The sequence below is a fragment of the Pelophylax lessonae genome (assembly GCF_965119305.1).
Source record: "Pelophylax lessonae genome assembly, chromosome: 5".
Taxonomy (NCBI): Eukaryota; Metazoa; Chordata; class Amphibia; order Anura; family Ranidae; genus Pelophylax; species Pelophylax lessonae.
Window position 1 is genome coordinate 7524962 of NC_138772.1, and position 16467 is coordinate 7541428.

The following is a 16467-nucleotide window of genomic DNA, read 5'->3' on the forward strand; positions in this document are numbered from 1 at the left end:
AACTAATATTACATCCATTTAGAAGGAAGATGCATATAAAAATATGAACTAGTACCCATTACATAGGTAGAAAGGTATGGAAGCTGTGCGTCCATCCTATAGTTGTCACTGGGGTGGCCACCATACGCTATGTATAAGCATTAGTTACTAATAGCACATGTTTGTGTTCTAGAACATACCGGTACCCACTGTGTCACCTCTGAAGAAGGACTTCATAGTAATAGTCCGAAACATGTTAGGTGTTTATACATAACGTATGGTGGCCGCACAGCTTCCATACCTTTCTACCTATGTAATGGCTACTAGTTCATAAGTTTATATGTATCTTCCTTCTGAATGGATGTAATATACCTTTAATTTTTCTACTTCTATTTTTACAATTGTACAATAAAAATACTTTTTTACTACATCGGTCCCTCTTTAAAGTCCATGTGGGGTGTTGATGCAGTTTTCTGCTCACAATTATGTTCTCTGAGGAGAAATTACAGTCACAGAGAAATATGAGAATTAAACTAGCTGTACAATCACCATTTAGTCCATAGGGGCAGAATACTCTTCGCTCCGTGAGAACCGACAAAATGACATTTTCTCTGAACATCAGTTCCCGGATTACTCCATCTCCTCCTGTAAATTTCCCATCACCCCCTGAGCCCGGACGCAGCTCAAACCGCTTGAGGACCACCGGGTACCTGCAAAGGAGAGCAGAAATCTGTATTTGAAAAAAATATCCTGGTTGCGGAGAAGCACATTTCTTCACATATGGTGGACCTTCCTTATCGTCTGGAAATTTTGGACCAAAGTACATTGCAATACCTAAACAATATATGGAAACCAAATCCATAAGAACTTCTACAAAGCCCTACGGAATCATATACTGAAAATATCAATAAATATAAATTTAAATTTTTGGACTTTTAGTATTTATGTTTACTGCTGTCAAACAGACAATAATCACATTTGGAAAACCCAAAACATCAGTATTTCCAAAGTAAAGAGTAGACTATCCCAAACCAGTTTTTGAAAAATGGATGGCTTAAACTCACTGATAAAGTGCCTTTGTACAAAAAAGTTTGGAAACCTTGGGCACTTTGTTCGTTCCCACCAAGGTTTTGATGGTTGTTTCCTAACGTTCTTCCACACCAAGGTTTTGGTGGTTGTCTCTTGACGCTCTTCCCCACTAAGGTTTGATGGTCGTCTCGACGCTCTTCCCCACCAAGTTTTTGATGGTCATCTCATGGTGCTCTTCCCCACCAAGGTTTTGATGGTTACCTCTTCACGCTCTTCCCCACTAAGGTTTCGATGGTCATCTCTTGACGCTCTTCCCCAACAAGGTTTTGATGGTCACTTCTTCACATGCTTTGCCACTAAGGTTTTGATGGTCGTCTCTTGACGCTCTTCCCCACCAAGTTTTTGATGGTCATCTCATGGTGCTCTTCCCCACCAAGGTTTTCATGGTCATCTTTTAAAACTCTTCCCCACCAAGGTTTTGATGGTCATCTCATGACGCTTTTCCTGACTAAGGTTTTTATGGTCCCCTCTTCACGCTCTTCCCCACTAAGGTTTTGATGGCCATCTCTTGACGCTCTTCCCCACCAAGGTTTTGATGGTTACCTCTTCACGCTCTTCCCAACTAAGGTTTTGATGGTCCCCTCTTCACGCTCTTCCCCACCAAGGTTTTGATGGTTACCTCTTCACGCTCTTCCCAACTAAGGTTTTGATGGTCCCCTCTTCACGCTCTTCCCCACTAAGGTTTTGATGGCCATCTCTTGACACTCTTCCCCACCAAGGTTTTGATGTTCATCTCATGACGCTCTTTCCCACCAAGGTTTTGATGGTCATCTCATGATGCTATTCCCCATCAAGGTTTTGATTGTCACCTCTTCACATTCTTCCCCAATAAGGTTTAGATGGTGGTCTCTTGACGCTCTTCTCTACCAATGTTTTGATGGTCATCTGTTGACACTCTTCCCCACCAAGGTTTTTTCAGTCACCTCTTCACACTCTTCCCCAATAGGGTTTAGGTGGTGGTCTCTTGACGCTCATCCCCACCAAGGTTTTTCTGGTTGTCTCTTGACACTCTTCCTCACCAATGTTTTAAGAATGATCTCTTTACACTATTTCCATCAAAGATTTAAAGATGTCTCCCGAGGCTCTAAATCCATTCAAATAATTGGCTGGTGGACCACTTGACCTTCTCTCAGAAATTTTGAAAAGTGATGATTTACATCTGATTTATACTAGTGAAATTTCACTCTTGGCACTGTAATTTGTAAAATATGGTCTAAAAAATGATATTGGTGAGCGAAGAAATATAGACAGGAAATGGAGAGAGGCTGGAGAAGATTAACAGCAAAATGCAAAAAAAAAAAAAAGATATATATTGTAACCGGTATTGTTTCGTCTGTTTACTGCTGCAAACAGACAATAGCCAAATTTGGAAAACCCAGCACATTAGCATTTCCAAAGTAAAGGGGAAACTATCCCAAACCATGGTTTTTGAAAAATTGATAGCTAAACTCACTGACAAAGTGCCTTTGTACGAAAACGTTTGAAAACCTTGGGCACTTCGTTCTTCCCCAGAACCCCCACCAAGGTTTTAATGGTCGTCTCTTAAAGCTCTTCCTCACCAAGGTTTTAATGGTCGTCTCTTAAAGCTCTTCCTCACCAAGGTTTTGATGGCCGTCTCTTGACACTCTTCCCCCATCAAGGTTTTGATGGTCATCTCTTGATGCTCTTCTCCAATCTCCACCAACATTTTGATGGTCATTTCTTGAGGCTCTAAATCCATTCAAACAGTTGGCTGGTGGACCACTTGACCCACTCCCAGAAATGTTGAAAGTGATGATTTACACCTGGTTATACTAGGAAATTTTACTCCTAGCACTGTAATTTGTAAAATATTGTCTAAGGACCTATATTGGTGAACGAAGGAATATAGACAGGAAATGGTTAAGAGAGGCTGGAGGAGATTAACTGCAAAAGGCATAAAAAAACGGTATTGTTTTGTGGAAAAAGAAGACTGTGGTATTTATGATACACTGTTCTTTAGTAGGGATGATCGAACGGTTCGGGTCCACCATCGGTTCGGCCCGAACATTGGGTGTTCGAGGTTCGGCCGAATTTAGAACTTTTTGCCCAAAAAGTTCGGAATTCGGCAACCAGAACCGCCCAAAATGCAATGCTTCAGGAAATGGGCTTTAAAAGCCCGTGATTGGACCAGAACCATTAGCAAAAGCCAATTGAGGGGGCAGGAGAATGCTAGGAATGTGTTTGGAGTGACTAGGGGGTCCCTAGACCAATCATTAGTGAATACGCCCCCCAGTATATAAGATCGCCCCCGCCATATTCCCAGCATTGTTATACTGGACATGGAAGAGAGTGGAAGCAGTTCTGTTAATTTTACTTTAAAAGTGTCATTTAGCTATTTTTAGTGTGAGGAAAGGGATATCTAGTGTAGTTAGAGTGCTCCTTTACACTTAAGTTAGCTTCAAAAATTTAGTTTCTGTAGGGAAAGTGTTAAGTGTCAGGGGACCGTAGTGTAGTGTAGGGTTAACTGACAGTGACTGCTATGGCAGGGTGACAAAACCCTTCCATAGCAGGGTGACCGCTATAGAGAAATGATCATTTCTCTGAGTTGCTTCGGGACAGGTATGTGGCTTCTCTTTAGTAAGTGTCATTCAGTTAGGAGCTGGATCTACTTTAATGTAGCATTCATGAATTAGTTCAGGAACCAGCACAATTGAGGACCCATTCACACCCGGGCTACCTTAGAGCCAGTGCTTTAAGTGGCCCAAAAGAGGTGCCGGTACTCTATTATAGCCTATAACTTTTGTCGCGCCCCCCCACCCAACATCAGGGTCCCCACAGAGCACCCCCCCCCTGGCCTGGGCTGGGACTCCGGAGCAGGGGGACTCACTGGTGGTGACTGGTCTGGCTCTGGAGTGGGAAATATTCTTGGGGGGGGGGGCAATTGAGGGCACAGATGTCCAAAATGAGCGTACTGGTACACTAAGGCGCATGGAGAGGTAGCGGTATGCTCAAGAGCCATATTTGGAAGTGGCGGTACTGAGTACCAGTGCATACCGGCCCACTTAAAGCACTGCTTAGAGCAATATACAAAAACGTATGTATAAGCATCAGAACTGAAAGGTGTGAATGGGCCAAAAGGAATATATATTTCCATTGACAAATAGAAGCAGGTAAAAGAAATGTAAGTTTTCATGTTATCAGTGCATCGGTAACCTTATCCTAGTCTTATATACAGTATGTAAAATGCACACAATCCAGCCACACACAACTATTATTCACCATACCGCTTCTCCAGAATCTCTGGGTCAGTAATTCGGGTGTTGGTCATGTGACTGTGGATTCCACTTCTTCCATCCCAGTGTGGTCCAGCGCCAGCACCTCCAGCCACTGTTTCATAGTAACCGGTCTTCTGGTTTCCAAAGGTGACATTGTTCATACAGCCCTGTACAGTACAAGACAATTGGCTTTTATCCGGAGAAGAGTCCAAACTCAATGATGACCCCCATAGTACTCATCTTTACACCTTCTAAGAAGAGTCCAGGCTCACAAATTACCCCATACTACTCCTCTCTACAGCTCCTGAGAAGAGTCCAAACTCACATATTACCCCATACTACTCCTCTTACTACTCCTCTCTACAGCTCCTGAGAAGAGTCCAAACTCATGGATGTCCCCATACTACCCATCTCTATAGCTCATGAGAAGAGTCCAAACTCATAGATGTCCCCATACTACCCATCTCTACAGTTCCTGAGAAGAGCCCAAACTCCCATATTACCCCATACTGCTCCTCTCTACAGTTCCTGAAAATAGTCCAAACTCATGAATGTCCCCATTTTACTCATCTCTATAGCTCATGAGAAGAGTCCAAACTCATGGATGTTCCCATACTATTCATCTCTACAGTTCCTGAGAAGAACCCAAACTCCAATATTACCTCATACTGCTCATCTCTACAGCTCCAGAAAAGAGTCCAAACTCACAGATTAATCCATACTTCTAATCTCTAAAGCTCCTGAAAAGAGTTCATACTCGTGGATGACCCCATACTACTCATCTCTATAGTTTCCGAGAAAAGCCAAAACTCCCATATTACCCCATACTGCTCATCTCTAAAGCTCCTGAAAATAGTCCAAACTCATGGATGTCCCCATACTACTCATCTCTATAGCTCATGAGAAGAGCCCAAACTCATGGATGCCCCCATACTACTAATCTCTACAGTTCTTGAGAAGAACCCAAACTCCCATATTACCCCATACTGCTCCTCTCTACAGTTCCTGAGAAGAGCCCAAACTCCCATATTACCCCATACTGCTCCTCTCTACAGTTCCTGAAAATAGTCCAAACTCATGGATGTCCCCATACTACCCATCTCTATAGCTCATGAGAAGAGTCCAAACTCATAGATGTCCCCATACTACTCATCTCTACAGTTCCTGAGAAGAGCCCAAACTCCCATATTACCCCATACTGCTCCTCTCTACAGTTCCTGAGAAGAGCCCAAACTCCCATATTACCCCATACTGCTCCTCTCTACAGTTCCTGAAAATAGTCAAAACTCATGGATGTCCCCATACTACCCATCTCTATAGCTCATGAGAAGAGTCCAAACTCATAGATGTCCCCATACTACTCATCTCTACAGTTCCTGAGAAGAGCCCAAACTCCCATATTACCCCATACTGCTCCTCTCTACAGTTCCTGAAAATGGTCCAAACTCACAGATTACTCCATACTTCTAATCTCTAAAGCTCCTGAAAAGAGTTCATACTCAAGGATGACCTCATACTACTCATCTCTACAGTTCCTGAGAAGAGCCCAAACTCTCATATTACCCCATGCTTCTCCTCTCTACAGCTCCTAAAAGAGTCCAAACTCATGGATGTCCCCATACTACTCATCTATACAGCTCCTGAGAAGAGTCCAAACTCATACTACTTTTCTGTACAACTCATGTGAAGTGTCCAAATTACCAAATTACCCCATACTACTCATCTCTACAGCTCCTCAGATTTCAAACTGACTAACTTCCCCATATTAGTCATCGCCACAGCTCCTGAGAAGATTCCAAACTCACTAAGTTGCCCATACTACTGCTCACTAATTACTCCTCTCTTTTTGCTGCTTGTCGCTCAAAAAGGAGCATGAGCTTCTTTTGAGCGACAGTGTAGTGCGTTGCAATTTGTCGCGACTTAATGCGCAACAATCGCGGCAAAATGGTGGTACAGTTGGGGTGCCATTGAGAAGTAAAGGCATCACACAAGTGTCACATGATTTGGAATCGTGGGCAGAATTGCGGCGATTCCGACTGCGATCCGGATCGCTCAGTTGTGAATGGAGCCTTAAGCTCCTGAGTAGAGTCCAGGCTCACATGTTACCCCCATACTACTCATTTCTACAGCTTCTGCTCTATAAACTGGACATTTGTTTTGTAAGATGACAAGTGTTTTATCTGTTTAGAAAACTAGTTGGATGCCAAACGAATCTTCTCTTTATGGTATTTGCCAATCATTACGTCATCACTTCGCCAAAGCGTTACCTATGCTTTTGACAAAGAGATGTTCGTCTGTTCTCTAAATGCTAGGTAAAGTATGTCTAAAGTTGAAACTTTTTTTTGAGAAAGGATGCATGTTGATAGGATAAATGAATGGTGAGACCCAGTGGTGTATTTTGGTTTTGTGCTGCAATAGGCAAGACTAAAATTGGGCACCCCCCCCTTCCGACTCCTATGTAAATTTGACCCACTCCTTCATTTTTAACGGATGTGACTCCCTCCAAAATTGAAGGACTCCAAGTCCCAGCATGAACCCCTGGGAGGGGGGGGGGGTGAGAGGGGGGTGGGAGAGAGAGAGGGGGGGTGGGTGAGGAACGGAGGGAGAGAGAGAGGGGGAATGGGAGAGAGAGAGAGAGAAAGAGAGAGAGAGAGAGAGAGAGGGGGTGGGTGAGGGAGGGGGGTGAGAGGGAGGGGGGGAGGGAGAGAGAGAAAAGGGATGAGAGAGGGGGTGAGAGAGAGAGAGAGAGAGAGAGAGAGAGAGAGAGAGAGAGGGGGGATGAGAGAGAGAGAGAGAGAGGGGGGGATGAGAGAGAGAGGGGGGGATGAAAGGGAGAGAGAGGATGAGAGGGAGGGGTGGGGGAAGTGAGAGAAAGAAAGAGAGAGGGGATGAGAGAGAGAGAGAGAGAGAGAGAGAGAGAGAGAGAGAGAGAGAGAGAGAGGGGGGGATGAGAGAGAGAGGGGGGGATGAAAGGGAGAGAGAGGATGAGAGGGAGGGGTGGGGGAGGTGAGAGAAAGAAAGAGAGGGGATGAGAGAGAGAGAGAGAGAGAGAGAGAGAAATAGAGGGGGTGAGAGAGAAAGAAAGAGAGGGGGTGAGAGAGAGGGGGGATGAGAGAGGAGGGGCTGAGAGAGAGGGGGATGAGCTAGAGAGAGAGAGAGAGAGAGAGAGAGGTGAGAAAGGAGGGGTGAGAGAGAGAGGAGGGGGTGAGAGAGAGAGAGGTGGGAGAGGCCGCTCTAGCAACCAGTGGCCAAAAGAGTCTCAGGTGGAGGGGGGGCGGACCTTTTTCTGGCCCCCTGCAAAGTGCTGCCCTAGGCCTGGGCCTTGTTGGCCTAGGCCAAAATACAGCACTGGTGAGACCCCTGTCAGGTTTTAATTCCTAGAACACGTATAACCTAGGTGCTGGATTCAACTATTAATAGTTCATGACTAAGGAAGGCCACTGTGATTCTGCTGTATCTGGGGGATTAAACCCTTTCCTTCTCTATCCAAAATGATAAAAAAAAAAAAAAGTTGCAAGACAATAATTCCAACTCTCTCTATACACGGCTCAGTCCCACCTGTGATGCTGCACAGACTTGAAAGGCCTTAAAAATGACATCCACGATTCTCTGTGATGTCAACACATTTCCTCCAACAACAGCAGCATCCGGTGAGGGGTCCAGGATGGATCCTTTGGGAATGATGACTTTGATGGGTACAAGACAACCCTGAAGAAAATAGAGATAGAGAACAGTGAGGCCTGATTTGTGATTTCCTTTCATGATGAAGAGTTTGGAGACATGATACAATGATGACTTCGGAGACTTTTACCTGATTTAGGGGTATATCTTGTCCCACCATGCAGCGAAGGCAGTAAATCAGCGCGGAGAGGGTGATGGCACGGGGAGCATTACAGTTCCCAAAAACTTCATACCCGGAACCACTAAAGTCAAATACAGCACTGCCCTAGAATGACAAAGCGCCAAAGGTTAGATCTGCCACCATAATTTAAAGGAACAATGCAACATTCAGTGGTGTATTTCGGTTTTGTGCTGCCCTAGGCAAGACTAAAATTGGGCGCCCCCCTAATTAAATTTGCCCCACTTCTTCTTTTTTAACGGATGTGACTCCCTCCAAAATTTAAGGACTACAAGTCCCAGCATGAACCCTTGAGATCTCACGAGAGGGGGTGGGGTGAGAGGGGGTGGGATAGAGAGGGGGTTGGTGAGGGAGGGAGAGAGAGGGGGTGGGTGAGGGAGAGAGAGAGGGGGGATGAGAGAGAGAGAGGGAGGGGTGAGAGAGAGAGAGGGGGGTATGAGAGAGAGAGAGAGAGAGAGAGAGAGAGAGAGAGAGAGAGAAGGGGGGTGAGAGAGAGAAGGGGGGTGAGAGAGAGAAGGGGGGTGAGAGAGAGAAGGGGGGTGAGAGAGAGAGGGGGGTGAGAGAGAAAAAGAGAGGGGGTGAGAGAGAAAAAGAGAGGGGGTGAGAGAGAAAAAGAGAGGGGGTGAGAGAGAAAAAGAGAGGGGGTGAGAGAGAAAAAGAGAGGGGGTGAGAGAGAGAGGGGGGATGAGAGAGAGGGGGGATGAGAGAGAGGGGGGATGAGAGAGAGGGGGGATGAGAGAGAGGGGGGATGAGAGAGAGGGGGGATGAGAGAGAGGGGGGATGAGAGAGAGGGGGGAATGAGAGGATGAGAGAGAGATAAAGAGAGGGGGAATGAGAGAGAGAGAGAGAGAGAGAGAGAGAGAGAGAAGAGGGGTGAGAGAGAGAGAGAAGAGAGGGGGGTGAGAAAGAGAGGAGGGGGTGAGAGAGAAAGAGAGAGGGGTGAGAGAGAAAAGAGGGGTGAGAGAGAAAGAGAGAGGGGGTGAGAGAGAAAAAGAGAGGGGGTGAGAGAGAAAAAGAGAGGGGGTGAGAGAGAAAAAGAGAGGGGGTGAGAGAGATAGAGGGGGGATGAGAGAGAGGGGGGCTGAGAGAGGGGGGATGAGAGAGAGATAAGGAGAGGGGGAATGAGAGAGAGAGAAGAGGGGTGAGAGAGAGAGAAGAGATGGGGGGTGAGAAAGAGAGGAGGGGGTGAGAGAGAAAGAGAGAGGGGTGAGAGAGAAAAGAGGGGTGAGAGAGAAAGAGAGAGGGGGTGAGAGAGAAAAAGAGAGGGGGTGAGAGAGAAAAAGAGAGGGGGTGAGAGAGAAAAAGAGAGGGGGTGAGAGAGATAGAGGGGGGATGAGAGAGAGGGGGGCTGAGAGAGGGGGGATGAGAGAGAGATAAGGAGAGGGGGAATGAGAGAGAGAGAAGAGGGGTGAGAGAGAGAGAAGAGATGGGGGGTGAGAAAGAGAGGAGGGGGGTGAGAGAGGCGGCTCTAGCAACCAGTGGCCAATAGAGTCTCAGGTGGAGGGGGGGAAGCTGTTTTTGCTGCCCCCCCCCCTGCAAAGTGCTGCCCTAGGCCTGGGCCTTGTCAGCCTAGGCCAAAATACAGCACTGGCAACATTCATAGGTCTGTGAAGGTTCTCATATCCCTAGGTCATGGTATAGCTAGTAGTAGGAAGTCACATTCAACCGGACTGTTCTGTTCTAATTTTGAAAGGCCTTGCAGCTAGATATGAAACATATTCCGAATTCCAAACTGGCCCAAAGGCCAGAACGTATACAAAAAAAGCATATGCTACTATGACACTCCCAAGACCCAAAACCCATAGTGTTTCTTTTATACTCCCAAAACGCCACTCCCAGGCTCTTCACCTTTCCAGTTCCCAGTTATACCAGGCAGGGGCATCTTACCAGGAGGCACTGGGACCCTCAGGATCCCACCTCACCATTAGCACTAGGTGTTCCCACTTCCTGGAAAGAAATCCATTAGAACCCCCATCAAAACTAGGTGGTATACTACCCAACCAGTAACCCCAATACAAAGAAAGGAAACCTCAATTTTCTGCTTCTAGATCCTAGGTGAGGTGTGCTTCTTGGACTTTTGGATAAGATCAAGTGTGAATAAAGTCCTTAAAATCGGTCATTTGTCCCGGAATGCACAGGACCCTTAATGAGAGTAACACTTGATACAGTTTTCAGACCCGTCCAGCCACAGCATGCCATGGATTTTTGTAAGGGGGGATGGGTGCGCTGATAGTGTGTTGAAGCTGCTCCCGGTATTCAGTGCTTTTGAATATAGATAAATGTATATGTGGTGTGGGGTGCGCTAAACAACAAATAAATAATGAATATATAACATATATCTATGTGTGAACCAAATCAACAAAAGTAAATATATATAACATATATCAATCTGTGAAGCCAATTAATAATGCAAATCAATTGGTGCATAAACATAAAAGTTCATAAGTGTCCATAAATATTTTGCAGGTGAGTAGAATTGTATTCTATCCGAATAATACGTGTATCCACCACCGAGTGAAATTCATCCTTACCAAACGGAAATAAATAAGGTGCAACTATATTTTCTTGTGCTGAAAAAATATCCAATCTCCTTGTGAACAAACACCACGTGTAAATCACCAAGAATTAGCCTCTTACCAGATGTTAATAGGTATGCACTTGTTCAGTGAAACCACCGCCTTGCTTCCTCTTTAAAATCCTGAAGTGGGATGTAGAACCGCTCTACCTTTCTTTCTCCACTAGATGGCAACGAGTACCAGCAAGAAACACAGCCTCATCCTTCTTTACAAGCTCACAAAACCACCGTGTATTAAATGAAAAAAAGGGCTAATAGTGTATTACCCTTGAGATTTATTCAAAAAACAGTTGATAATGCACTTACAATTAGATGTCTTGTATTCAGCATAAACATAGGCATACGAATTCCTGCAAAGGCTTGCGGCCGGCTGCAGCACGGACCGCAAGTTGTGTGTGACGTGTGCGCCTCCTAATCTGACCGGTTTCTTCCCATAGGACTTCTACTGAGACAGGAGTACTGGCGCATCGTCACTTCCGCTTTATTTATACAGGTGGAAGCAGATTGTCTAACTTCCGGTGTCTGCAGAGCAGGTAGTATAAAACATTGATCCATAGCACATCCTGGTGACACAGGAAGTAAACACTTCACTTCCTGTCTGCACAGGAAGCAAACACTTTACTTCCTGTCTGCAGAGCAAGTGTCTGCAGAGCAGGTATGCCTTGGAACTTCTGGCTGATAGCAATTTAAGGCAAATTACTTAAATATGGGTGACTTTCCTTGTGTTAAAAGGAATGTATAAAAACATACTTTATTATTTATTAAAAACAAATGTATAAAAACATCGATCTATGGCACATCCTGGTGACACCGGAAGTAAACACTTTCCTTCCTGTCCTACAACACACTGCTTTAGGAGCGTAGTGGGAAAGGGGTGACACCGGAAATATGTGTATAATAAAATGTATTGAACTATATTAAACCATATGCTCCAATACAAATTTAAAATAAATGTTAAAAGATAACTAAAATATAAAACCTGCCAAAATATATGTGGGGATCAACAGTTATTAATGTGTGCGTTTATGTCCCACTCTATGTTGAGTCCCCGGGGTCTGGAGCAGCCGAGCTCATATATCCAGAAGGTTTCCCTCCTGGATATAGACCTCCTCAGATTGCTCCCCCTCCAGTGTGGTGTATATTTCTCAATAACGATGATTTTTAACCTCTTGGGATTTTTTCTGTGACATTGGGCGAAGTGTTGGGATACACTATGCCCAGGAAAAGCTTTGTGTATGTTGGTCAGATGTTCTCCAATACGTATGGCGGCAGTACGTATGGTTCTTCCAACATACTGGTAATTGCACTCACACTGTAAAAGGTATACAACCCCTTTCGTATGGCAGGAAATAAAATTTCTAATGGGGTACTCTTTACCTGTCACAGTTGAATGAAATTTATTAGTCCTGATAGTTTGAGCTTCTTTACACACTCTGCAACTCCTGCAGGGAAAGAAGCCCTTCATATCAGGAAAAAATTTGGGGATGGTAGGAGGATCAATGGGATTGGGGGCTACCAGATCTCGTAAGTTCTGTGCCTTCCTGTAAATGATAGGTGGAACTTCTGGTAGCATGGGTCCTAAAATTTTATCTTTCTGTAGGACTCCCCAGTGTTTCCGGAATACATGATTTAGCCACTTGTAATTTTGTGAGAATCTCGTAATGAAAGCAAATTCAAACTTGGAACTGGTTTTTCCTGGGTTCTGAACTTTCTTAGGTTGTATCAAACTTCTTTGCTCAACTAACTCCAGGGTCTGAATTTCTTTCTCTAGCACTTCTGGTTTGTAGCCTTTTTCCAGAAATTTTTCTTTCAGGACCATAGCTTGTTTCCGGAATACTTGGCTGTCGGTACAATTCCTTCTGACTCTTCTGAATTGTGATTTGGGTACAGATCTGAGCCAGGCTGGATGGTGACAGCTGTCCAGGGCTATAAAGCCGTTCCTATCAGTCGGCTTATAATAGGTATGGGTGGAAAAACTGGAACCTACCCTGGATATGACTAGGTCTAAGAAGTTCACTGAGGTCTTGCTAAATTCATAAGAAAACCTTATCCCCCAATTATTACAATTCAGATCTCTCATGAACCTTCTCAGTGAATCTTCTTCTCCCTGCCATATTAACAGCGTGTCATCTATGTACCTTCTCCACATAACCAGTTGCCTGGGTCTGTTGGAATAAATGTTTCTATCTTCCCACAGTGCCATAAATAAATTGGCTAAGCTGGGGGCAAACTTGGCCCCCATAGCTACGCCCATTTTCTGTAGGTAGAACTTTTCGCCATAATAGAAATAGTTGTGCTCCATGCCGAAAATTAGTAGATCCAGGATGAACTTCTTCTGGTCCATCGGTATTTCATAATCAGTGTCCAAGAAAGTGCATACCGCTTCATATCCTATCTGGTGGGGTATCACGGTATATAAAGACGTCACGTCTGCCGTGACCAGCAGTACGTCTCCCTCCACCTCTAATTGTGTCACTTCCTGGATACATTGAGCCGTATCTTTAAGATATGAAGGGGTTTCTTGGACCAGGGGTTGCAGAAAGTGGTCCACATACCTTCCAATCCTGGAGGTAACGGAATCGATTCCGCTCACTATGGGCCTCCCAGGTGGTCTAGTGAGGCTTTTATGTACTTTGGGAAGATAATATATGGTCGGAATCCTGGGAGCCAAAGGTACCAAGAATTCCTTCTCTTTTTTGTTTATAATACCTTCCTCGTAACCTTTAGTCACTATTTTCTCCAACTGTTTCTTATATTTGAAGGTGGGGTCTTTTTTCAAAACTTCATAGGTGCCATTATCAGATAACAACCTCTCCATTTCTTCAGTGTATTGTTCCTTATTGAGAAGAACGATACCCCCACCTTTATCCGCCGGTCTTATCACAAGGTTTTTATTCTCGCAAAGGGATTTCACACCTTTTTTCAGATCTCTCTGCGGTTGTGATTTAAATTCCTTCTCTTCCAATTCCTTTAAAACTAGGTCCTTAAAAATGGTCACATGGTGACTCTGTACTCCTTGGGGGTTAAATAAGGAAGCATTCCTAAGACCTGTTGGAATGGAAGTGGTGGATGTATAAGAAACATGGTTTCTTTCATAAGCATTGGACAAAAAGTGCCGCTTGACATTCAATTTTCTCACATACTTGTGGATGTCAATAAAGGTTTCGAATTTATTCAATTGTTTTTTTGGAGCGTACTTGAGCCCTTTATTGAGGGTATGCTTTTCGGAGTTCGTCAATGTGATCCCACTGAGATTAAAAATTCCATTGGTTTCTACATTGAGCTTCCGATTGGATCCCCCTCTACAGCCCCTTTTCACTTTTTTCGGTTCCCTTTTTTATTTTAAATTTGTATTGGAGCATATGGTTTAATATAGTTCAATACATTTTATTTTATTATACACATATTTCCGGTGTCACCCCTTTCCCACTACGCTCCTAAAGCAGTGTGTTGTAGGACAGGAAGGAAAGTGTTTACTTCCGGTGTCACCAGGATGTGCCATAGATCGATGTTTTTATACATTTGTTTTTAATAAATAATAAAGTATGTTTTTATACATTCCTTTTAACACAAGGAAAGTCACCCATATTTAAGTAATTTGCCTTAAATTGCTATCAGCCAGAAGTTCCAAGGCATACCTGCTCTGCAGACACTTGCTCTGCAGACAGGAAGTAAAGTGTTTGCTTCCTGTGCAGACAGGAAGTGAAGTGTTTACTTCCTGTGTCACCAGGATGTGCTATGGATCAATGTTTTATACTACCTGCTCTGCAGACACCGGAAGTTAGACAATCTGCTTCCACCTGTATAAATAAAGCGGAAGTGACGATGCGCCAGTACTCCTGTCTCAGTAGAAGTCCTATGGGAAGAAACCGGTCAGATTAGGAGGCGCACACGTCACACACAACTTGCGGTCCGTGCTGCAGCCGGCCGCAAGCCTTTGCAGGAATTCGTATGCCTATGTTTATGCTGAATACAAGACATCTAATTGTAAGTGCATTATCAACTGTTTTTTGAATAAATCTCAAGGGTAATACACTATTAGCCCTTTTTTTCATTTAATACACGGTGGTTTTGTGAGCTTGTAAAGAAGGATGAGGCTGTGTTTCTTGCTGGTACTCGTTGCCATCTAGTGGAGAAAGAAAGGTAGAGCGGTTCTACATCCCACTTCAGGATTTTAAAGAGGAAGCAAGGCGGTGGTTTCACTGAACAAGTGCATACCTATTACCATCTGGTAAGAGGCTAATTCTTGGTGATTTACACGTGGTGTTTGTTCACAAGGAGATTGGATATTTTTTCAGCACAAGAAAATATAGTTGCACCTTATTTATTTCCGTTTGGTAAGGATGAATTTCACTCGGTGGTGGATACACGTATTATTCGGATAGAATACAATTCTACTCACCTGCAAAATATTTATGGACACTTATGAACTTTTATGTTTATGCACCAATTGATTTGCATTATTAATTGGCTTCACAGATTGATATATGTTATATATATTTACTTTTGTTGATTTGGTTCACACATAGATATATGTTATATATTCATTATTTATTTGTTGTTTAGCGCACCCCACACCACATATGCCATGGATTTTGACAGTCTGACTGGATTTCATACCTGTCCTCCATACCACTGTACCTGTCCCTTCCAGGTGCAATAAAACCCTGAGATGCACAGCAGCTAGATGCCACCTAGCACCCCCCCCCCCTTCCCCCATGCAAGGGGCTTCAATTATCAAAGAACTGCAGATCCTTGGACGTAAAATTTGGCAAAACAAAAAATTATTAATAAATAATTATCAATTAATATAAAATTATAGTTAGTTATTTCTTATTACCTCTTCCTTGTTAATCTGCACCTTCAGTCTGATTGGAGAGCCGTCATCCATGAAATCCAAAGACTCCACTTCCAGTGCCCCCGTCTGCTTCTCCCAGCGCTCAGCAAAAGCCTTCATCATTTCTCTCACCGCCACCTCGGCATTGGCCTGAGGATGGACAAATCCAAATCAAAGATTTAAAAGCCTTTTCTATTATGGCAGAAATATTTTTATGGAAAGGACAGATTCAATAGGTCACTTCTCATGAGCGTGTTGGGCATTCCATACTAAAACCTCTGCACCCCCCCCCCCCCCCATGGCAATTAACCACTTAAGCCCCAGCCCTATTTCGGACACTTTTTGTTCACAAGTTAAAATCAGTATTTTTTCCTAGAAAACTACTTAGAACCCCCAAACATTATATTATATATATTTTTTTAGCAAAGACTCTGGAGAATCAAATGTCGGTCATTGCAATATTTTTTGTCACGCGGTATTTGCGCAGCGGTCTTTAAAACGCAATTTTTTTGGAAAAATTTTGAAAAATCACATTTCACTGCATTTAAAAAATACTAAACAGTAAAGTTAGCCCATTTTTTTGTATATTGTGAAAGATGATGTCACACCAAGTAAATAGATACCCAACATGTTACGGTTTAAAATTGCGCAGCCCCCCCCCCCCCGGGGAATGGCGGCAAACTACGGTCAATAGAAATATCAATAGGCGACGCTTTAAATTTTTTTAACAGTTACCAGTTTAGAGTTAGAGTGTAGCTCTTTTCTTTTAATTATTGCTCACGCTCTGGTGATCGCGGCGATACCTCACATGTGTGGTTTGAACAGCGATTTCATTCGCGGCTCGACTTCCGTATATGTTTTTTTTTTGTGCGAGCTAACAGTGACGGGGGCG

At 43.9% G+C, this 16467-nt stretch overlaps 1 protein-coding gene across 1 annotated transcript in view; it reads right to left on the reverse strand.

The window, feature by feature from the left end:
- OPLAH (5-oxoprolinase, ATP-hydrolysing) overlaps window positions 1-16467 on the reverse strand; it is a gene marked incomplete at its 3' end in the record, with an annotated part of 124080 nt that overhangs the window by 11554 nt on the left and 96059 nt on the right. The window contains exons 21-25 of the mRNA XM_082257466.1: window positions 15579-15725; window positions 8116-8250; window positions 7863-8012; window positions 4314-4471; window positions 529-689 (exon numbers count right to left, since the gene is read on the reverse strand). Of these exons, the coding sequence (XP_082113592.1) occupies window positions 529-689; window positions 4314-4471; window positions 7863-8012; window positions 8116-8250; window positions 15579-15725 (751 nt within the window). The remainder of the gene's footprint in view (window positions 1-528; window positions 690-4313; window positions 4472-7862; window positions 8013-8115; window positions 8251-15578; window positions 15726-16467) is intronic.